Source organism: Cynocephalus volans, chromosome 1, assembly GCF_027409185.1.
Source record: "Cynocephalus volans isolate mCynVol1 chromosome 1, mCynVol1.pri, whole genome shotgun sequence".
In the NCBI taxonomy this organism is placed as follows: domain Eukaryota; kingdom Metazoa; phylum Chordata; class Mammalia; order Dermoptera; family Cynocephalidae; genus Cynocephalus; species Cynocephalus volans.
Window position 1 is genome coordinate 97,738,012 of NC_084460.1, and position 25,220 is coordinate 97,763,231.

At 35.8% G+C, this 25,220-nt stretch overlaps 1 protein-coding gene across 1 annotated transcript in view; it reads right to left on the reverse strand.

The window, feature by feature from the left end:
- SPATA16 (spermatogenesis associated 16) overlaps positions 1-25,220 on the reverse strand; it is a 241,553-nt gene that overhangs the window by 137,241 nt on the left and 79,092 nt on the right. The window contains exon 3 of the mRNA XM_063078367.1: positions 4,039-4,128. Coding sequence (XP_062934437.1) covers positions 4,039-4,128 — 90 coding nt within the window. The remainder of the gene's footprint in view (positions 1-4,038; positions 4,129-25,220) is intronic.

Here is a 25,220-nt window from a genome sequence, read left to right on the forward strand (position 1 = left end):
GGAGGAGAGGTACTTCCTCCTCTTTTTCCAGGCTCTGCTGGTGACTCTCCTTGTGTCAGTGCAGTTGAACGTGTGGTGGGCTGCCTACATGGTGGCTGCCACTGCTGCTGTGGTGGTGAGCTGCCCTTGTAGTAGCAGTGGCTGTGTTGGACCAACTGTGTGGAAGTGGTGCTTGCAGCAGTGGTGCAGTCTGTGGCCCCTCCATCCTTTTATCTTTCAATTGGCCTGGGCATTGGAGGCTTTTGAGTGTGTTATTCCTCTTCTGGTATCCACTATCTAGTTCATGTGTGTAAAAATACACAGCTAATTCTTCATCAGTGATAGATAAAGAGGCTTTGTTGTATTTTCTTCTTTACTTTTACCTTCTATTTGCTTCTTCTTACACAGTGTGATCTGTGAAATGCCACCTTTTTTTTGCCTTTGGATCTTCTCTGTAGGAGACAGCATGCTGTCACATGATCTTTATTATGTGCACATTGTCATATTTATCTTCCAACCAGAGTTCTACTAACGATTCCATACAACATGTTTTTACTGATGTAACTAAATGGTGATCAACCACATGCCAACACAGACTGAAAAACTAATTCAATTTTACTCCTTAACAGGTGCTTGGTATGTTCTAGCCCTGTGCCAGTCATTGAGCACACAGAGATGAAAGACTCCATGCCGTTCATATTGTTAAGGTTCAGTAGGTCTCTTCACAAAATAGTTAGTCTTGGCTTTTCTTTTGTTTTATGGCTCTGAATATTTTTTTCTCATATTATTATCTTTCTCATGAAGGTAGTGACACATGTGTATATATAAGTGTATGTGTAAGTGTCTATAAGTGTGAGTGTTGGAGGATGGGCAGATTTGAGCAAAGGAATTCTATGTTAACATAGATATTTTTTATGTACATAGAAACAGAGAGATGATAAAGAGCTAGGCTACTTGCTCTTTCAGGTAAAGCTTCACAGGGTGTTTATTTCTTGAGGGCATGGGGGAGGGTTACAGCAATCTTAACTCAGTTTTATGGTCTGAAAATGTGATTTCATCAGTTTAGCCAGTGTCAGCTGTATCTTCAAGGGTGGCCAGCATCCTTGCAGAGCCTAAACAATAGAAAATATCCCTAACTTTATTCCACTCTACCATCTATGCATTCTTCCTTTTTCTTCTGGTAGGACATTACTGAAAGGACATTGACCCATAAAATAAAAGGACCTGCCCAGTATTGTAAACTTTACTGATACCTTCCATTTAACCACAGAAAGAAGCATTTTCTCCAGCTTCTCTGGTGTAGAGTTGGGGCTTTTACGAAGCGGTCATGGGAATCTTTCTGGCCTGTTCACTAGGAATCCCTTCCGGGGTGAAGGTGATTAGATTCAGAAAACCTCAGTCATGACAATCTCTAGGGTGTGGTTATAAGTACTCTATCTTGGATGAGATATGGGCTGATCTACTTCATTGGGAATCATGGTTTTAGGATCTCCTATGTTACAAAATAATGGCATTCTTTTCTATTTGGTAGGTGACTCTCAATCCCAGAAACATGACCACTTGGCCTCCTAGAGGAAATAACCTTAATGTCTGGGCTTTACCAGTGAGTTTTAATGTAACTTGCTTCTAAGAGGCTTGAACCAAACTACCCAAATCTCCAAAAGATTGACTGATAAACATGAATTATATATATATGTACATTAATTTATATTTATTGATTTAAATTAGAAATATAATAGCTAAGATATTCATGTTCATAGTTCAGAGCATTCCTTCCCGTAGGGGAGAGGGGAAGAATGACTTACTATTGTATATCGAGGACTATAATTGCCAGGGAAGCCAAGATGAAAAACACTTGTGTCTGATAGCAGTTGTGTCTGCTTCTCTGATGGAAAGTCCAGCATAATTAATAACGATTAGGAACCTTAGCAAGGAACATTGTCAGGTCAGTCATCAAATGATGTTAAACAGATATAGCTATTTCGCTGCAGGAATATACATGCCAAGGGCAATGAAAAATATTCAGTGCCAATTTTACATGGCAAATATTGACAAACTCCTAATTTTCAAGTTTTTACTACTTATTTGTTTGTTTTAGGACCCATGAAGAGTTTTTGTTATCACTTTGGCTGAGACAATTAGGGTTCATACAATTAAGCTATAGCCCACATTATGCTGGTAACTTGTCTTAACAATAATTTACTGCATGCTATCAAATGGCTAGAAGAGAGGAGGTCAAATTGTAATGATGAATATGCTAATTACCCTGATTTGATTATCACACATTGTATACATGTATTGGTAATCAATTATGTCCCCCACAAATGAGTACAATCAATATGTTTCAATAAAAATGAAAAGCAAACAAATGAAAAAACCAAAAAAGAAAAAAGTCTAGATTTGTAGCATTTGCCAATTTCCATAGTATATTTTCTCCTGGCATTGCTAATTTTCTCTACAGTATAACAACCACCTCCCTCCAAATTCCCATATTTAAGAATCTGCTCTTTAGAGTCTATACAATCTCACTACTGGCAGCTTTTTATTAGTTGCAATCTAGTTCTGAAGTAGTATCTATCCTATTGATCCTTTGATTGGATTCACGACACATTAATAAACCACTTCTTAAGGCAAGTTATTTTGCAGATAGATGTTATCTGTGTATGCTGAACTCATTAGCTTCATTTGTAGCTAGTGACCTTTACAAAAACCCCTTTCTTGAAGTGTGAGACAGAAGAACACTTATTATCATCTCTTAAATTCTCTCTCATTCACACAGTTAGTAAAAGTGGGCAGGCAGAATGTAAGCCACAGAAACACTTCAGTGGAGAAAATAAAAAGTAGGAAGAAATCATATGTGAGTACATTAGTTAAAACACATGGGAGAAATGGTATAGGCAGAAATGGAATATAAAAAAGTGATAAAGACCTACTTTAATTTTTCTTGGTGGACATTGACACACAGGTAAAAAGATGGTGTGGCATTCGGTTGCTCAACTGCAAAACGGAAGTAGTTGGGACTCACTCTGCCTTTCATATCCATCGTTTGATTGAGCTCAGGCAACACTTGGGACCATCTTACATAAATGGAATTCATGTCAACCTTACAATGTCAATTTCATTGAACAATTTTATTATCCACTTAGACTCTTGCTTCTCATTTTAAGGACAGTGTCATTTACAAATGATCTAGAGACAGCAGCCACCTGCAACCTCTTAGTAATAGGCACCCCATCCCTATTAGTGCAGGTTTATCCTTAGGTGCTCAGAAATCTAGAAAACACTCACATTTTCTTGCAAAATTCCTGGGGTGCTAAAGTAGATGAGTAAGAAACAGCAGATACCTATACATTGGGAGATGAGGAAAATTCTTTGAGTGAATTTGTAAAGGGAATTGGATCCTAGTAGATGAGCCTGACACAGGAAGAAAAACAACCTTGGCTATCATAACTGGTGAGAAGGAATTCTGAGTGTAGCACTGAGCCTGCGTCACACACAGCTCTTATAATTCTTTGCCATAAGTGTAGGTCCTGGGGATGAAAATATTAGGAGGAGCTGCTTCACAAGGTTTCCCCCCCCCCTTTTTAAAAAACACATTGGAGTCCAAGAGGCAATACTTTGGTACACCTCCTCTAACAACCCTTGCTGTTACCTATTTGATGCCATATACTTAAAAATTGACTTTTCATGTGATCGGATTTCATCTCCAGAACTCAAGAAAGATATAATCACGGAATTGTCTCACTACAACCTGGACCAGGAACTTCTTGGAGACCGAGAGGTCAAGTTCATTTCTAATATCCTATGGAAGTTTTCCCATCACTGTCAGTGACCTTGTGGCTGTAAAGTTTAAATTTTGCTAAGAGCTATGATCATGGAACTGCTTTGATTAAAGAAAAAGATAGTCAGTAATTGTTGGTGTGATGTTTATAAGACAATAATTCGGGTAAGATCATATTCGATGAGAGAAAAGGAAAGTTTATCATGCTATTACCAGAATCTGAGAATAAAATTAATTTAACTTGAAATAAATCTTCACAAAAGTTATAACAAACATACCGGGCAGCTTCTGAATATCTCTCCAGACATCTAAACACTGCCGCTTGACGAAGATGATTTCGGAAATAGGCTGGGTTCAAAACAATGCTCCTGTAAAAAGATGTAAAAAATGCCAATGTTATTAGGTTTTTAAAAGACAATTCCAGAAGTGTACAGGAATGAAATCAATTGCATCCAATTTTATATAATATCTCTTTTAAAAGATACTAATGAAGACTTTTTCTTTCTGTAATTGTGAGTTCAGACAGATAAACATTATTGAAAAATGAATTAAGTTTGCATCATAAAGGCAATTTTATTTATGGGACTGAATATTTTTATAGATATGACAATGACAAAGAATTTGAATCCAAATGATATTACATATAAGACATGGTGCTATTTTATTTGCTTACATTAATAAACCAGGCAAAGAAATCACAGGTTATGTATGGTATGTCTATTTTTAATGAGGGAGGTTGTTAGTTGCTGGATTTCAGTTAAAAGAAAGAAAGTGGAATTTGGGTGACATGCTCATTTGAATTCATAAATTAGGTTCTGTGTCTTCTCTCAGCTGGATGCAGTAGTGGCATGGAAGGAGCCCTGTACCGTTGGTTTAGGGGGCCAGTCTTGGCCTTGTCACTTTTGGTAGGGCTCTTTCTTACTTCGGACCTCCATTTTCTCTTGGCTGAAATTACAGGCTTGACTTGTAGTTGATCACTTATTCTTACCTCCTGACTCTCCCATTATCTCATAGAGTTTTGGAATCTCAATCCAAACCCAGATGAGAAGATCACTCACCAGATGCCTTCTTGCCCTAGAGATAAACTGGTAGACATCCCTCTTCCTTGCTTCATTGAGAATCTATTATGGGTAGGCATTGTTCAAGGCATTTGATATAAGGAGGTGAAACAGACAGATGCAATCCATATCCCATCACCGATTGGGGGGACAGGCATTAGTGAAAGTTTGAGATGTAGCCTGTACTATATTTATGCATGTGGAGTACAGAATGTTACAGAACCAACACAAGATTACTGAGCAATATTTTGGAACTCTGTTTTTAAAAGTTGATGAGTATCATTCAGAATTAGTTCATTATTGAAGTAAGTGGTTCTTAACCTTATTTTGAGAGGTTCACAGAGCTTTTAGAAAATCAGATGAAGGCTATGAACCTCTGTCCAGAAAAATGCATAAACATAATTGCCCAAATTTAGAGAACTCATTTGATTCCTCAGAGCCATTCACAAACTCCAGATTAAAAAAACACGCAGACTAAAATAATTTCATTCCCAGAAACATTGCTTATGGAAAAAATAAAGCAGGAAAAACATCTATTTGGCACATGATGAGTCATATAATTGTATAATGATGGGATGGATTTATTGTGCAAACTAGTTCACTTTAAACACAAATGAACAGAAACCAGAGAGGTTAAAAGAACCTTCTAAAATCATGCCCAACTAGTTAGTTGAAGAATGTTTCAAGTTTATTGTGCTTTCCATCTCTAGCCACAGAGCTTTGTATTATTACTTTACTTCCTCTCTTATGATGATTTTTGAATTAGAGGGGTCTCAGTTAATGAAGTTTTACTGTACTCTATGGCTAATGATTTATGCAAATGTAATCCCCCAAGAACACATATTATTTGCTTTGGTGAGCTCTGATTAAAATATTGGAAATTTAAAAACCATCACATGGGTTCATTCAATATTGAGACATTACTATTATCTACCACTAATACTTTTTATTACTTCAGAAAAAGAGTATGTTTACAAAGTATGTTTATGTATTTTATCCCTGTAAAGGCAAACTTGTAAAATTGCTTGTAATTATGAGTCCTCTTTATGATGTTGGAGAAACACAAGTAGAGGACATGAATTTGAAAATTGCTAGATTGGACTAGGTTCCTTTAACCACGACATCACCAGTTTCAGAAGAGGGACCTAAAGAAGACCCAGACCCGGTATCTACCCTGAAGGTGTAATTTCAAAAGGATATTTAGAAATTTGGGATAAGATTATATATATTTGGCAATCTATTATTTTGGACTCTCTGGTAATGATTGCAGCATTCACTGTGTGCTTATGTAATGGCTGGATTCCTTGCCCTTCCTTTGTTTAAATCCTTGTTTTTATCTTTGTTTTAATTGTGTTAGCTAATATCTGCCTGCATGTAAGAAGGATCCAGAGTTGTGTTAACAGTTAAACAGCTGAGATGCAGCTTTTGAGATCTGTGGCTCTGTGGTTACAAGCCTGTCAGTTTTATTTTTAGCTTTCCTGTGTTAGTAGACTGAGCTGAACCACAGCTTACCAGCAATTTCCTACACAGATGAGAGATGAGGTTGCTTTTTGCTGAAGAAGACCCCTACTAAAAACCTTGTACCCACTTTTTAGATATAGTCTCATTCCTTGACCACATTTCCTGTTTTTATGCTGAGCTGTGAAACGTTGGGCCAGCTGTGACCAGCCCCTTACTTAAAGCCACTGACCCAGTTAACCACCTGCTTGAGACCCCAATTTGGGGAACTCGGCCTAAATACAGCCAATCAAAATGCTTGCTTACTTGCTTGTTCAGAAAGGTATATAAGTCTAGTTCCCCCTCCATCTGACACCCAGGTATTGGGAATGCAATTCCACTTGGGTCTGCCGGCATAATAAACCTGTGTTCTCCGCCCTCTCTGAGTGACTGAGTTTCCTTGGCAACACCCTTCCGTAACACTTACACTATGCCCCTATCAGATAGTTGTCAAGGAAATGATAGTGGTCAGTGTAAAACCTAGTTTTACACTGTTATTAATTTATTGATGCTTTCTAAGATGACATACCCTTTTAAAGATACATTTATGTTGTGTGCAACTTGTGGAGGAAATGATGATTTGTCCTTTAAAAAGTTCTTAATCGTTTGTCATTTGATGTTATTTGGGGAGCTACAGGAGGCAGTCTATGACCAAAATGGATAATCTCACTGAGGCTACAGTGAAGAAAGCTACAATTGTAATCAGAGAGAGATCTCTGTGCTGATTGGTCTCATCGTGTTGATAGGGCTTTTGGTAAAAAACAAGAACCATGTTAGAGATAATAGCTAAATTACAGAAACTGAATTTTTGTCGGAAGAATGGAGTTAATGTTATTAATGGACAATGATTGCTCACTAGATTGATTGGTCCCATTCTAAGAGAATGGGATCACGTAAAATAATAAATATTATAATAGATAAAAGCTTATTTTTAAAATCAATTTGGTACCTGTGGTTTTTCTTATTTATGCTTTTTTGCAATTCCTATTTGTGGATGCTTCAAAATTTATCTTTTATGTTGAAGTTCACATAATTTGATGCGTGTTGTGTGTGTGTGTGTGTGTGTGTGTGTGTGTGCGCGTGTATGCTTGTTTTATTAAATCCTAAATTTGTAATGTGGTGAGGACAGAATATAAATCCAGTTTGGTAATTTTTCCAGGTTTCCCGATTCACTTGTCAAATAATTCTTCCTTTTATCCGTGTTTTGATATGCCACCTTTATTAGAGTCTAAGTTCATAGGCACAATTGGGTCTATAGCTGAACTTTGTATCTCACACTTTCAATCTGTCTATTTCTATGATAGAAAATGTTTTAATTATTGTTATTTTATAATACATTTTAATTTCTGGAGGGGTAAAAAACTACCTAATGCCCTCTTTGTGAAAAAATTTGATAGCCAATATGGCATATTAATTCTTCTGGTTGAACTCTGTAATCTATATGTAAGTTGCAAAAACATCATTTGCTGGTTTTCACTGGTGTTAAACTAAAGGCATCAGATTAAATTTTTAAGAAGAATAGACATTTTTATACTATTGTCTTCTCATCCAGGAATATGACATTTCTCTTCTTTATTTAAATATTCTTTTCTGTCCCAGTAATATTTTAATCTTATATCTTTTTACAAACAAATGTTTTACTGATTTCTTGCTAGCTCTTAAGTTTTAAAATTATACATGAGAATATATTTGTCTCTATATACCTATATAGATATGTATATACACATATACATGCTTATATAGTCTAATGTATAATTTTAAAATCTAAGAAATACTTATTTTATATATATGTATTGTGTGTGTGTGTGTGTGTGTGTGTGTGTGCGCGCGCGTGCGCATGCACCTTACTACTCAAAGTATGATCAGCAACAGTACCTGGGAATTTATTAGAAATGTGATACCTTGAGTCCCACCTCAAAGTATTTACTGATCTTCACCTTAACAAGATCCTCAGGTGATATTTATGCACATTAAAGTTTGAGAAGCACTACCTATATGCATAATAAGAATGAGATTTTTTTTCCCATTGTATTTCCTAACCTCTTGTTACTGGCACTTACATATGTATTTTAAAAGTATTTATTTTGTATCCTTATAATTTAATATTATGATAATTTAGTTTTACTCACATCATCTGCAAATAATGATGTTTTGTTACAGTTTTTCTTTTTTTTCTATTTTAAAAATTTATTTATTTATTTAATTTTATTTGTTTTTATTATTTATTTATTTATTTATTTATTTATTTTTAAACACCAACTTAGATATTTTATTTTATTATTTTTTAAATTTTATTTTATTTTCTCAATATACAATGTGGTTGATTATTGTGGCCCATTACTGAAACCTCCCTCCTTTCCCCTCCGTCCCAACAATGTCCTTTCTGTATGCTTGTCGTATCAACTTCAAGGAATTGTAATTGTTGTGTCTTCTCCCCCGCCCCCCAGGTTGTTTGTGTATTTATTTATTTATTTTTAGCTCCCACAAATAAGTGAGAACATGTGATATTTCTCTTTCTGTGCCTGACTAGTTTCACTTAATATAATTCTCTCTAGGTCTTTGGTGACAAAACGAGTGTTAATACATTTAATAAGGCTAAGATCCTAGAAAATAATAGAAAATATGTTCTCTGATCACAATATCAGAAGGAAATTTAGAAAATTCACAAATGTGTGGAAATTAAGCAACACTCGCCTATAAAAACAATGGGTAAAAAGAAAAATCACACGGAGATTAGAAAGTACTTTGAGATAAAGCACAAGTTATCAAAATTTATAGGATGTAGGGCTCATGCAGTGCTTAAAGGAAAATATATACTTGTAAACATCTATATTAGAAATAAGAAAAATCTCAAATCATTAATGCAAACTTCTACCTTAAGAAAATAGAAAAAGGAGCAAACTAAACCAAAACTAAATAGAAGTAGGAAATAACAAAGATTATAACAGAAATATGTAAAATAGGGAATTAAAAAACAATAGAGAACAACAACAAAACCAAAAGTTGATTCTTTAAAAAGATCAACAGAATTTGCAAATTTTTATCTAGACTGACCAGGAAAAAAGAGAGAAGACCAAAATTACCAAAATCAGAAGTAAAGCAGGGGCATTATTACATTGTCATTATGGTTTTTGTGGTGGTAAGATTTAGTTTTTTTCCCTTGCTCATTTGCATTTTTGTCCTACCAGTGTTTTTTTTTTTCTTTGTTGTGTATTTGTGGTAGCGATTATCATTTTTCAGATTCCAGATGCAGGAACTCTTTGAGGATTTCTTATAGGGCTGGTTGTGTGGTGGTGAACTTCCACAGTTTTTGTTTGTCTGGGAAATAGAATATTTTTCTCTCATATCTGAAGGACAGCCTTGCTGGGTATGGTACTATCAGCTGGCAGTTTTTTTCTTATAGTATTTTGAATATATCATCCTATTTTCTTCTAGCCTACAGAGTTTCTGTTGAGAAGTCTGCTGTTAATCTGAAAGGGACTCCCTTATAAGTGATTTAATGCTTTTCTCTTATTGCTTTTAAGATTCTATCTGTCTTTGAACATTTCCAGTTTGACTATAATGTGTCTTGGAGAGGATCTTTTTGGGTTGAATCTGTTTGGGGACTTTTGAACTTCCTGGATCTGAAGGTCTGCATCTATCCCTAACCTGGGAAGTTTTTTGTTTTTATTTCATTGAATAGTTTTTCAATGTCTTTTTCTTTCTCTCTCCTCTGGAAGATACATGATTCAAATGTTTGTGCATTTAAGATTGTATGCTAGCTCTCTTAGATTTTCTTCATTTAAAAAAAATCCTTTGTTCCTTTTTTCTTTTCTTTTCCTTTTTTTTTTTGTCCACTAGGGTTGTTTTGAAAAGACTGTCTTCTAGATCGTAAATTCTTTTATCTTCTTGGTCTAGCCTGCTGCTTAAGATATTGTTTGTGTTTTCTATTTCATTGAGTGAATCTTTCAGTTCCATGCATTCTGCTACATTCTTTTTTAAGGTATTAATCTCTTTGTAAATGTCTTCCTTTATATCCTGGATTTTTTTTTTCTTATTTCATTATGTTGTCTAACTGCGTCTTCTCATATCTCAGTAAGTCTCCTTATATTGTTGCTCAGAATCTCTTTTCAGTCATTTCAAGGGTTTCTTGCTCTATAGGGTCTGCTATTTGAGAATTACTATTTTCTTTTGGTGGTGTCATATTTTCTTGGGTTTTCATATTTCTAGTATCTCTGTTTTGATGTCTGGTCATCTGGTAGAGCAGTTGCTTCTCCTACCACTCTGGAGTGGGCTTTGAGGAAAGAGATGTCCTCTTCTTTTTCTGGTCTCTGCTGATGACTCTCCTTGTGACAATGCACTCAATTGTCTGGTGGGACACCTGCACGGTGGCTGAGGCTACTGCTGTGGTGTTGAGCTGCTTTGGGGGCAGCTGTGGCTGTGGTAGTGACTGTGGTGGGGCCACCTGTGTGAAAGTGGTGTTTTTGGCATGCTCTCTTGCCTGGTTCTTGGTAGATGGGGAGACTGCTCTCAGTGCCTCTATTTTTCAATATTAACATCTATTTTTTTTTTTTTTACTGCATAGGCTAAATTTTTTTAAAAAAGAATTTAAATGAGTGAGGTGTTCTATGGGTTCTTCAATATTTCACTAATGATTAGGATTATGGAATCAATTTGAGAAAAAATAGAAGTATCCTTCAATTATGATAGTTATTAGAAATAAATGTTTAATATTTTCAAATGCCCTTTGAATCTATCAGAATGATATTATGGACTTGAATCTTTGATCTTTTGTAGCAATGAATTAGATTAATTACTAATTAAAAAAACATAAAAATTAATAAACAGAATGTTAAAGCCTAAGATTATGAAAGGGAATATCAAAACAAAACTAAAGTTAGGACAAGGAGTTAACAAACATAAAGGTAAAGTTTTCTTTATCTTAAAAATCACTATGACTTTAGTAAAAGGCAAAGGATTATTATGACCTGAAGAGAAACCAGAGCATCATCATGATTTTTATAAAATATTGTACTACAATTGAGTGGCAAGAGGTTTTATATGTTGCTAATCTTTTCAGCAGAACTGATTGTAGATTTTAGCTATTAATTCTACTGTTTTGTTTTTCAACAGAATTAATAACCAAGTTTTGTTCTCTCTAAATTTTAAAAATTATTTCTCTTATTCTTTACATATGGAAAATTTATTTTCTTTCTAAAGCAAGCATTTAGAGCTTCATTTTTTTTTAAGTGATTCTAGTTTGACCATATTCTTAAGAATGGTAGAATTTATTTTATTCTTATTAGAGGTTTTTTCCCTAAATAATACCTAATTATAGATTTTTAATTCCTCTTTGATTGAAGAATTATTTAGGATAATTATTCAATTTTCAAAGGATAGTTTTTTCTTATAACTTTTATCGTTAATTTCTTATTTTATTACAATATAGATAGAGAATATGTATTGTGCAATTTCTACTTTTGAATTATATCGAGATTGATAAATAACTGAGTGTTTCAAATATTTTAACAGTATGTAGAAGAAATAATGTATGCTTCATTTGTGAGATATTATAAGTCAGAAACCACCGGCAATAACCTTATAAGATTTTCAATGATTTAATTAAAATTGCTAAAGAGATACTTTTGCTTTACTCAAATTCCATGAACATATTTCTAGACCTAAATTTTAATGATGATTATTATCATTTGAAACTTCAGCTTGTTTTTATAGGCAATTATTAATTTATGTTCTTTGTTTTCATCATTAGTATTCACTCTCTTTTAGAAAGTTAACTTTAAAAAATATTTTTATTTAAGTCATTTTTATTGAAGTATAATTTATATACAGTGGTATTCACCTTTTTAAAGTGTATAGCTTGATGTGTTTTGACAAATGTATAACCATCACCACAATAGAGAAAAAGGAATTTCCAATCACACCAACAAGTTTTCCTTTTTAGCTAATTTCCTCCCTCTATGCCCACATCCTGCTAACCATTGATCTATTTTGTGACTTTATAGTTTTATCTTCTTTAGAACGTCACATAAATGGAATCATACAGTATATAGACTTATGCATTAGGCTTTCATTTAGCATAATGCTTTTGAAATTCATCTATATAGTTGCTTGTATCAATAGCTTGTTTGCTATTATTATTCTTTTTTCATTATTAGCATATTCCAAAATTTGTTTATTCATTCACTAGTTGATGAACATTCAGGTGGTTTCTGTTGGTGGCCATTAAGAATAAAGTTGCTATAAACATTCCTGTAGGAGTATTTGGATAAGAGTTTTCATTTCTCTTGGGAAAATATCTCAGAGTGAGAATGTTAGATCCTATGATAAGCATATGTTTAACTTTGTTAAGAAAATGCTAAGCCTCTTTCCAAAGTGGTTATATTATTCTGCATTGCCATCAGCAATGCATGAGAGTTCCAGTTTTCATACGCCCTCACCAGAACTTGGTATGATCAGTATGTGTGTATGTATTTAAATTTTTAAGCACCGTGACATGTGTAGTTGTATTTCCTTGTGGGTTCAGTTTGCATTTCCCTAGTGACTGTTGATGTTGAGCGTCTTTTCATATGGTTATTGGCCATCTGTGCATGTTCTTTTGTAAAGTTTCTGTTAAATTTTTTGCCCATTTAAAAAAAATCAGGCTGTTTGTTTTCTTATTATCGAGTTGTAAGAGTTCTTTATACATTCTTGATAAATTTCTTTATAAGATATATATATATTATTCTCAGAATAATATTATTTCAGAATCTGTGGCATGTCTTTTAATATTCTCAATAATTTCTTTTATAGAGAAGATTTTTGATGATGTCCAATTTATCAACAGTTTTCTTTGACAGTTTGTGCTTTTAAAATAAACTATCTAAGAAAACTTTGCCTAGTACAATGTGACAAATAATTTCTTTTATGTTTTCTTCAGAAAGTTTGAGCATTTTAGATGTTACAGCTACATTTATTAACTACTTGAGTTGAATTTTTAAATAGTATGATGTAAAGACGTTTTATTTTTGCTCATGGATCTACAATTTTTCTAGCAGCACTTACTGAAAAAACTATACTTTCTCTATTGAATTATAAAAAATCAAATGATCATGTTTGTGTGGAGTCATTTCTGAATTGAATATTCTGTTCTGTTGATTTATATGTGTGTGCTTATGCCGATGTCACAGTCTTGACTACTATAGATTTATAATTGATCTTTAAATCAGGTAGAAACTAGTCCTTTTTTCCCTAAAGTCACTTGGGCTTTTTGAAGTCCTTTAGTTTTCCATTTAATTTTTAGAAGGCAACCTGTCAATTGCTAAAATTGCTTACTGAGATTTTGATACATTTAGGTAGTAGTGTCATCTTAACAATATTGAATCACATGATCAATAAAATAGTACATTTCTCTGTAATTTAGGCTTTATTTAATTTCTCTCATCAGTGTTTTGTAGCTGTCAGCATGTAAACCTTTTACGAATTTCGTTAGATTTATTCCAAAGTAGGTTCATGAAAAAATGCAGAACATCACTAATTAACAGGGAAATGCAAATCAAAACCACATTGAGATATCATCTCACCCCAGTTAGACTGGCTATTATCAAAAAGACAGAGAATGACAAATGCTGGCAAAGATGCAGAGAAAGGGGAATCCTCCTGCACTGTTGGTGGGACTGTAAATTAGTGCAGCCATTATGGAGAACAGTAGGGAGGTTTCTTAAAAAACTACAGATAGAACTACCATATGATCCAGCAATCCCACTTCTGATTATATACCCAAAGGAATGGAAATCATCATTCTAGGTCGAGGAGATACCTGCACTACCATGTTTATTGCAGCTCTATTTACAATAGCCAAGACAGGGAACCAACTGTAATGGCCATTGATGGATGACTGGATAAAGAAAATGTGGTATGTATACACAATGTAGTACTCAGCCATAAAAAAGAATGAAATTCTGCCATTCGTAGCAACATGAATGAGATTGGAGAAAAGTATGCTAAGTGAAATAATCCAGGCACAGAAAGAGAAACACTACATGTCATCACTCATTAGTGGGGGGTTGGGGGGGGAGAGAGAGAGAGAGAGAAATAGAGTGATATGTTGAACTTTGAGAAGGAGAGAGAGCAGAACTATAGTTATTATTGGGGAACAGGGAAAAGGGAAGGGGATTGGGGGAAAAATTGGTCAGTGAGCACAAAGAATGAGTATGTTTTACGATGATGAATATGCTAACTATCCAGATTTGATCATTATATATTGTGCACAAATACTGAGAGTCAACTCTGTATCCCACAAATACTTACAATCAATTATGTTTCTGTTAAAAAACACAAAGTATTTGATATTTTTTGTTGCTGTTTTAATTGGAAATATTTTAAAATTTCAGTTTCTAATTGTTCATTGCTAATTTATAGAAACATAATTGATTTTTCTATGTTAACTTTATATTTTGCTAAACGCTCACTTAGCTTAATAGTTTCAAAAGTTTTTCCAAGGATACATTGGGATTTTCTACATAGATGATTATGTCTTCTGCAAATAAAGATGGCTTATTTCTTTCCTTCCAATCCATGATTTTAGTTCTCTTTTGCACCTTATTCCACTATTTAGAATTTCCAGTACCATTTTTTGTTGTTGCTTTTATTTCATTTTGCTTTTAATTCTCTTAGAGTTCTCTGAGCGTACTTCTTGGTTCTGCACTTCGTTGTTCTCTCTTTAATTTTGGAAAATTCTTGACTATTATCTCTGCCCCATTTATTCTCTCTCTTTTTCATTCTCTTTCTCCTTTCCCTCCTCCTCCTCCCTCTGGAACCCAGACCCCATAGCAGCCAAACTCTGGGTTGAATATGTGGTTGGTCTCATGTTAGAGAGCATTTTCTGCTCCTTGTCTAGTGGCAGCAGAACTCTTCTTGTACAGGGACTTCCCCCTGTTATGGCACTCACCCTGACACGCAGGTGGATTACTTCACTGCGACTACCGCGGTTGCGGGGGCCACTCCACTGGTTGATCACTCTTCGTCGACCTTCTTTCAGGACCGAGCAGCCGGGGGCCTCACTCACTCGCCTTTCACCCACGAGTTTTAAAAAACGCCTCACATGGGGCACCACTCTGTCGGGTCAGCCGCCGGCCGACCGGAACAGCCCTAGCCTCACTATCAGTCTTTCCCTTGGTGTTCCTTCTGGTGGGCGAGCGAATTGCCCGGATTCCTCTTTCCCTCCAGTCCCCGTTGGGAGGAGACAGGGGAAGAGAGCCGTGAAGAGAGGTGAGCACAGCCGCTGGCCCCAACCAGCCCGTTAAAGGACACTCAGACGCAGGCAGGGGTTTCTGTCGAGCAGTTCTGTTTATTATCACACAAGCACTTGCTTTTAAAGGCAAATGGAGAAGGGAGGTTTTTTTTTTTTTTGTCGTTTTTTCGTGACCGGCACTCAGCCAGTGAGTGCACTGGTCAGTCCTATATAGGATCCGAACCCGCGGCGGGAGCGTTGCCGCTCCCAGCGCAGCACTCTACCAAGTGCGCCACGGGTTCGGCCCGGAGAAGGGAGGTTTTTGACATCCTCCAATCAGCTTAAAGGTTACGAGAGCATGCATCCTGTCTCAATGCCTAGCTATTGCAATCACGCAGTGTTCATGAGCGCGGAAGTGCGTATTTGGCCAATAAGGGCTAAGGCAAGGTTCCCGCAGACACTCCCACCCTACTTCCTCCTGGTGCTGTCTTAGGCTGCCACGTTAATACGCCCTTGTGGGCCCATAATGGCACCACTTGTGATGTCACTTAAGGTGGCATTAGTTTTTAAGGCCCGACATTCTTGGTATCTTCCCTGAGCCCAAGAGAGGTTCCTGCCTCTTCCCCAGGGGCAGATGGTTTATGCTTTACCCTTTCTTCAGTGGTAAAGGGGCAGGAGAGTTTACTACCTATTCCCCAGAGAGCGATGTTTTTGCTTCGTCCTCTCCACCAGAAGCCATAGATTTTTGCCTGGACACTGTGAACAAGAGTGTTTGCATCACTACCGCAGGCACTTAAGGCTTTGCCTTTATATGAGACAAGGGAAGCAATTTCTAATTTAGGCAAAGTTGCCTGTCTAGTTCCCCTTGCCTTGCTTGGCAATTAGCAAAATAATGATTGATTCTTCCTCCTGAGACCATACTCCTCTCACTCTCCTAATGAAGAGCTGATATTTTGTTTAGAGGAATATTTGGTAGATCTAGAGAATGCCAGGAATGTGAATATTGCATTTCAGCAAAGCATGATATCCTTGTGGATAAGACAGTGACATTTATGCTGGCTAATAGCATCATCCTGGAGATTATAACCAGTTGGATAACTGATTAATGCTATGGAAGTATGGACTTCATTATTTTGAAAGAAGACATTTAATGGCTTGTCCTTAGCCCTTTTTGTGGACACCATTTCCATCAGTGACTAAGATTAAGAAGTTGAAAAAATGTCTATAAAATTTTCAAGTGGCATGAATTTTACTTAACCAGGAACTAATATCACTGAAGACAAAAGCAAAATTCAAAATGATCTGGACTGTTTAATGGTAAAAGCTTATGGATTTAAAAAAATCAGTTTTACAAGTATAGTCATGGCTTGTTTGATCATGTGGGAAAAGTCTCAATATCTTAACTAGTCACAAGCTAAATGTGATCTGACAATATGATAGTGCTATAAACATTGTACGTAACATTTTACATTAAATCAATAGAAGGTATTGGTTCCAAATAATAAGTGGTATTTTCACTGAATTGTGCCTTTGCCATATCGTCTCTTAAATTCATCTACGGCTCTGGGCATCTGTGAGGATCATCACCACGTGGGAGGACGTCAAGGGTGTCTGATTGGTCGAGAAAACAGTGTGTGTGAAGAATATGGAATGAAATCAATATGTTTAGAGGGTAAAATAATATTACTCAGAGATTCAGTAAGTATGTACAAATACAAAGTGCTTTCATGTAGAAAATAATTACTGTGTATAATACCAGCTAAGGCCAGGTAAAAACCGATGTTATGAAGTTACAACAGTTAAATTCAACATAAGGAAGAATTTAATAACCAATGATGTACCAGGTTTTTATTGGAAACATTTAAGTAATATTTAGAATGGCATCTCTCAGGACATGTAGAAGAAATTCCTCACTGACTGGGAGATTAGGCAAAATGACTTTCAAGTTTATTCACAAAAATATCCAATATGTTATCCAGCACTGTAAAGGGTCTGAGGTTTTTCCTACTTGCAAGCTAACAAGTCTGCCTGACATAGTTTTACAGAGGCTGATAAAAGAAATGTGTCTCCAGGATCAGAGAGAAAAGGCAGCTCATTACTCACAGAAATAGCAGTAATCAGAGTATCGGTCTTTTCTTGTGCTGGTTCCTTGAGCCACAGTTCCCAGATGATGATGCAAGGAAGTCCAGGTGATACCCTCACATGCAGAAGGTTGCATTACGGGAGAGGAATCCTGAGCTTATGGAATGTGGATCTTTTATAATGGGCTGTAAGCATACCTGTCCTTTGCTCTAGAGAGAAGCACTATCTCCATCTTCCAAGGCTGTGAGCAGACTTGCTTTTTCTTCCAAGGCTATTTTCCAAACAACTATCTTTGAAAAGAGTCTGGAGCAAAGGCCAGTCAGTGCCTTGGTCACAAGACATGCAAAAATGTGGGAGGAGCATGGAAAATTGTCTCTCATCATAGATGGCTTTTGGTCAGACATGTAAGTATTATTTGTTATATTCATACCATTAATAAATAAAAAAAGGGTTTATATGAAGGAAAAAATTAAGATACAGGAAAATGACAAGATGCCTAATATTGAACTGAAGATGGTTACATTGCTATCTATTTATATTCGGTCCTGGGAAGGGTTTAAGACAGTTTATAAAATGCTTAGAAGGTTAAATCAAAGTAGAAATAACTCATAATGATCACATATAAATAGATAAACTGAACTATATCAAAATTAAAAATTTCTGTGCATCAAAGGACATCAACAGAATGAAAAGGCAACCAATGGAATAGGAGAAGATATTTTCAGATCATATGTCTGATAAGGAATTATATAAGAATCCCCTATGACTCAACAATAACCACAAGAAAACAACCCAATTAAAAAATGAACAAAGGATTTTAATAGATATTTCTGCAATGATGAAATACAAACAGCCAATAAGCACATGAAAAGATGTTCAACATCACTAATCATTAGGGATATTCAAATCAAAACAATAAGATACCATCTCACACCCATTAGAATAGCTGCTATCAAAAAACCAGGCTGGCTGGTTAATTCAGTTACAGTGCAGCTTTGTAATACTAAGGTCAAGGGTTCAGTTCCCCATACCAGCCAGCAGCCAAAAAAACCACCCCCAAACAAACAACCCCCCCAAAACAAAACAAAAAATCGTAAAATAACAAGTATTGGCAAATACATGAAAAATTGAATAGCCAGTCCCATGGCTGATGGCACCAGCACACCCAGCCACTTTTTGGTTTCCAGAAAAGCACCTTGTTGGCTTACAGGAAGCAGTCCCGGCCCCAACAGCCAGCTCTCCAACTGATGGTACCAGCATGCTGGCTGTCTCACCAGCAGCAGCACTTACCACCCCTGCCACAGACACAGACACCAGTGCTGAATGAGTGGTCCTTGACGGACACCGCCACAGCAACTGCTGCTGCAAGGGTGGCTTGCTATCACACAAGCAGCCACCACAGCCTCACAGGTGACCTTCTAACTACTCACTGGCCTAGACAGAAGGAAAGTCACCATTGGAGCCCAGAGAAAGAGGTGAGAAAGTCCAAACCCACAAATCAGTGGCCCAATCTCCAGGGAGAATTACACTGCTATATGTGGTAGCACACCTGGGGATGCGAGGTATGTGCACAACCCATGGGACTGCCTTCATCTGGGAAGAGACACATGTGGACCTCCCCAAGAGTATAGAAACCCAAGATTCTCAAATAGAGTCAGGAAAAAAATAACCACTACCCCATCCGCCGACTGGGGTAAGCAAGGTCCCTGAAGGAAAGAAGAAAGAGACCTCCACCTGCAGGAAAGAAGAAAGAGAAAACCTGCCAAAGATCACACATTTACACTGAGGAGCACCAGTATATCTCAGTGCACCCATTAGGGTTGGGGGAGCTGGACAGGGTGCCAACAGGCCAACCAAGGTCACCCACCATAGCCAAAGAGTAACAGGGCACCAAGGTACTTCCCTCAAGAATTCAAGAGCTTGCCCACATCCTGCAAACCAACACAGTGTCTCTAACCTCAGCAAGGAATTACTAAGTGTCCCAAGCACTAGGTCACAGAGGCACCCATACACAATACCAATGCTGAATTTGGCTTAAGTAGCCACATGGAGACTACACTACTGCATCTACCTGGAACCAATACTAAAACACTCCAATCAATGATCATTACAAAACACATCTGCAAGAAGAACTCTATCTCTTAAAAGCCCGCTCCAGAGTACTAGAAAATGTAACTACTCTACCAGATGATTAGAAACTTATGTAGAGATACTAGAAATATGGGGAAAAAACCCCAAGAAAATATGACACTACCAGAGGAATATAATAATTCTCAAGTACCAGACCCTATAGAGCAGGAAGTTCTTGAAATGACTGAAAGGGTATTCCAAGTGCCAGTCTTAAGGAAACTCAATGAGATAGAAGAAGATTCAGTTAGATGACACAACAAAATGAGAAAAAGTATCCAGAATCTGAAGGAGGAGATGTACAAAGAGATTAGTGCCTGTAAAAAGAATGTAGCAGAGCTCTGGGAGCTAAAGGATTCATTCAACAAAATAAAAAACAACTGAGAGCTTAAACAGCAGGCTAGAGCAAGCAGAACAAAGAATTTCTGATCTTAGAGATGGTCTTCTCAAAATAACCCAGAAGGACAAAAAAAGAATAAAAAAAAAAGGAAAACCTAAGAGAGCTAACAGACAACCTGAAGTGTACAAACATCCACATCATAGGTGTTCCAGAAGGAGAAGAGAAAGGAAAAATCATTGAAAACATATTCAATAAAATAATAAAAGAAAACTTCACAGGTATAGGGAGAGATATGGACACTCAGATCCAGGAAGCTCAAAGATCCCCAAACAGATTCAATCCAAAAAGGTCGTCTCTGAGACACATTATAATCAAACTGGAAAAGCTCAAAGATGAAGAGAGAATCTTAAAAGCAGCAAAAGAAAAGTGTCAAGTCATCTATAAAGGAGCTCTCATTAGATTAACAGCAGACTTCTCAACAGAAACCCTAAAGGCCAGGAGAGAATTGGATGATATATTCAAAACACTGAAAAAAAACAATTGCCAGCCAAAAATACTATACCCAGCAAGGCTACCCTTTAGAAATGAGGGAGAAATATATATTTCCCAGACAAACGAAAACTGTGGGAGTTCTCCACCACATGACCAGCCCTACAAGAAATCCTCAAGGGAGTACTGCATCTGGAATCTAAAAAACAACAATCACTACCATGAATACACAAGAAAGAACAAAACCCAGTAGTAGAACAAAAGTGCAAACAAGGAAGAGAAAGAAACTTTCTACCACTTCAAAAAACCACAAGCATAGAAGACAAAAAATGGAAGGGGAAGAAAGAAACAAAAGATATTTAAAACATCCAAACAAAAATCCATAAAATACCATGACTAAGTCAACACCTTTCAAAAATAACCCTTAATGTAAATGGATTAAATTCTTCACTCAAAAGACACAGACTGACTGATTGGATTAAAAAGTTAGACCCAACTATATGCTATTTTCAAGAGACTCACCTCACCTGTGAAGACACATATAGTCTAAGAGCGAAAGGATGCAAAAAGATATACCATGAAAATGGAAACCAGAAATGAGCAGGAATAGCTATCCTTATATTGGATAAAATAGTCTTTAAGCTAAAAATTATAAAAAGAGACAAAAAAGGCCACTATATAAAGATAAAGGGATCTATCCAGCAAGAAGATATAACAATCATAAATATATATGCACCCAATATCACAGCACCCAGATATATAAAGTAAACACTAGTAGACCTAAATAGAGAGATAGACTCAAATATGATAATAATTGGGGAGCCAACCACCACTCTGTCAACACTGGACTAATATCATCCTGAACAGGGAAATGTTGAAAGCTTTTCCCTTAAGAACAGGAACAAGACAAAGATGTCCATTCTCACCACTCCTGTTTAACAGAGTATTGAACGTACTAACCAGAGCAATCAGGCAAGAGAAAAAACTAAAGGCTATCCTTTTATTTTTAATTGGAACAGATTAAGTCAAATTGTCCCTGTTTGCTGATGACATGATCCTATATATACAAAAGCCTAAAGACTCAAAAAACCAAAAAAAAAAAAACAAAAAAAAAACCCCAAAACAACTCTTAGAGCTGAAAAGACCAACAGTGTCAATAATTCTTTGAACTTGTTAAGAGAACAGATATGATGCTGATGGGAGTAGGAAAGGGGAAGAGAGAGGGGTGAAAGAGAGGAATTGGTAAAGGCCCACAAAAATCAAGTACATTGTATAATGATAAATGTAAAAAAATTAAATTAAATAAAAAAAAACCTCTCTGAACCAATAACAATTTTAGTCAATCTTTAGGATACAAAATCAACATGCAAAACTCAGTAGCATTTTCATACTCCAACAATGCTATTTTCATACTTCCAACAAGAAAAAGAAATCAGGAAATCTATCCCATTTACAATAGTCACTAAAAAAGTAAAATATCTAGGAATAAAGTTAACTAGGAGGTGAAAGATCTCCATGATGAGAACTACAAATCACTGTTGAAAGAAATTAAAGAGGACATAAAAAAAAGGAAAAACATTCCATGCTCTTGAATCGGAAGAATTATCATTGTGAAAATGTCCATACTACCCAAAATGATCTACGCAATCCCCATCAAAATACCAATGACATTCTTCACAGAAATAGAAAAAAGAATCCTAACAATCATATGGAACAATCAAAGACCCCAAATAGCTAAAGCAATCCTGAGCAAAAAACATAAAGCCAGAGACATAAACTACTTGATTTCAAATTATAAGACAAAGCTATAGTAACCAAAATGGCACAAAAAGCTATAGTAACCAACTGGCATAAAAACATACACATGGGCCAATGGAATAGAATAATCAGAAATCCATATACTTACAGCCAACTGATCTTCAACTAAGACACCAAGAACATGCATTGGGAAAAATACTGCCTCTTTGATAAATGGTGCTGGGAAAACTGGACATCCATATGGATAAGAATGAAACTATACCCATACCTCTCACCATACACCAAAATCAACTCGAATTTGATTAAAGACTTAAATATACATCCTTAAACTACAAAACTCCTAAAAGGAAACATAAGGGAAGTAGGATTGAGCACAGACTTTAAGAATATGACCCCAAAAGCACAGGCAACAAAAAGAAAGAATAAATGAATGGGATTATATCAAACTAAAAAGCTTCTGCACAGCAAAAGAAACAACTATCAGAGTGAAAAGAAAACTGCAGAGTGGGAGATAATATTTGCAAATTATGCATCTGACAAAGGATTATTATCCAGAATATACAAGGAACTCAAACAACTTAACATTAAAAAAACCACCTGATTAAAAAATGGGCAAAGGAGCTGAATAGGTATTTCTCAAAGGAGGATATACAAATGGCCAACAGATGCATAAAAAAATCCTCAACATCACTCTGGGAAATGCAAATTAAAATCACATTGGCCAACAGACACATGAAAAAATGCTCAACATCACTCTGGGAAATGCAAATTAAAATCACATTGGCCAACAGACACATGAAAAAATGCTCAACATCACTCTGGGAAATGCAAATTAAAACCACATTGAGATATCATCTCATTTCAGTTAGACAGGCTATTATCAAAAAGACAGAGAATAATAAGTGCTGGTGAGGATGCAGAGAAAGGGGAACACTTCTACACTCTCAGTGGGAGTGTAAATTAGTGCAGCCATGGAAAACAGTATGGAGGTTCCTCAAACAACTACAGATAGAATTTCCATATGACCCAGCAAACTCATTGCTGGGTTTATACCCATAGGAATGGAAATCATCATGTTGAAGGAATACTTGTACTTCCATGTTTATTGTAGCTCTATTTACAATAGTCAAGAGTTGGAACCAACCTAAATGTCCATTGTCAGATGACTGGATAAGGAAAATGTGGTATATTTACAAAATGGAATACTACTCTGCCATCAAAAGTATTAAATACTGCCATTTGCAGCAAAATGGATGAACTTAGAGAAACTTATGTTAAGCGAAATAAGCCAGACACAGAAATACTTCATGTTCTCACTTATGAATGGGAGCTGAAAAACAAACAAACAAACAAGCAAAAAAAAAAAAAAAAAAACAGATAAAAAAAGAAAGATACAACAATCACATTAATACGTTGAGCTTTCAAAAGAAGATAACAGAACTGAGGTTAGCAGATGTGGGAAAGTGCGGGGGGGGATGGTGGGAAAGGGAGGAATTGATAAAGGGCCATGAAAATGATTACATTGTGTAATGTTGAATATAATAATTATCCTGATTTGAACACCACATATTGCACACTGGTATTTATATTCAATGCTGTACACTACAGATATGTACTATAAAGTATATTCCAATAAAAAATATATTAATTAAAAAAAATAAAGCTCAATGCTTTTTATGTTAAATTTAGGACAGGACCAAATCACCAAGCTTGCTAATGGGATTTTCTGTGAGTTGATAAAGTTAAAGTTTAGATCTTATTACTAACTACATTGTTAAAATTAGTTCCCTTTTTAACAATTTGACTGACATGATAAATTTAAATTTGAATACAAAAAAAATGTGAAAAATTGGAATCCTTGTGCACTGTTTTGGGAATGTAAAATGGTACCGTTACTACAGAAAAAAGTGTGGCAGTCTGTAAAAGAGTTAAAAATAGAATTACCATATGATCCAGCAATTCCACTTCTATGTATATACCTAAAATAATTGAAAGCAGAGTCTTGAAGAAATATTTGTATCCCTCGGTTTATAGCAGCATTGTTTACAATAGTCAAAAGGTGGAAGCCACCCAGTGTCCATTGATGGATGAATGAATAAACAAAATGTGGTATAGGCATGTACATGCAATGGAATATCATTCAACCTTGAAAAGCAAGGAAAGTCTGACACATGCTACAACATGGGTGAATTTTCAAAACATTATACTAAATGAAATAAGCCAGACACAAAAATACAAATACTATATGATTCTGCTTATATGAAGTACCTAGAGTAGTAAAATTCATAGAAAATATAATGATGGTTGCCAGGGGCTGGGGAGAGGGGAATAGGGAGTTGTTGTTTAATGTATATAGACTTTCAGTTTTGCAAGATGAGAAAGAGTTCTGGATATTGGTTGCACAACAATGTGAATATACATAATACTATTGAACTGTACAGTTAGAATTGGGTAAGATGGGAAATTTTACGGGTATTTTACCATGGTTAAAAACCAAAAACATATATATAACTGAAGAAAGCAAGATTAAAAGTAGAAGGGTTAAGACGAAACCCTGATCAGTTTTGTACACAAATAATATGTCATGAGATCCTAAAAGTTTGGTTGAGATGGACTACACATCTTCCTCCAGATTTGAGGGTAGCTAATGAAAAGAGGGATGCATAGTCTGTTTCAAACAAGCCAGTTTCTCAATTCAAATATGACCTGTATCATAATCAGAAAGATCAATTTATTCAGAGATGCCCTAAAACAATCTATGTCCTCAGTACCAGATTCCAGAAAAATCAGCAAGTGTCTCATATTGTAGCTTCTTAGAGCCTCTTTCAACATGGGCTGTTGGGATAATAGCAAATCTCACTCTAGTAACCTAAATTCAGGGGTAGGTGGAAGAAATGAGAT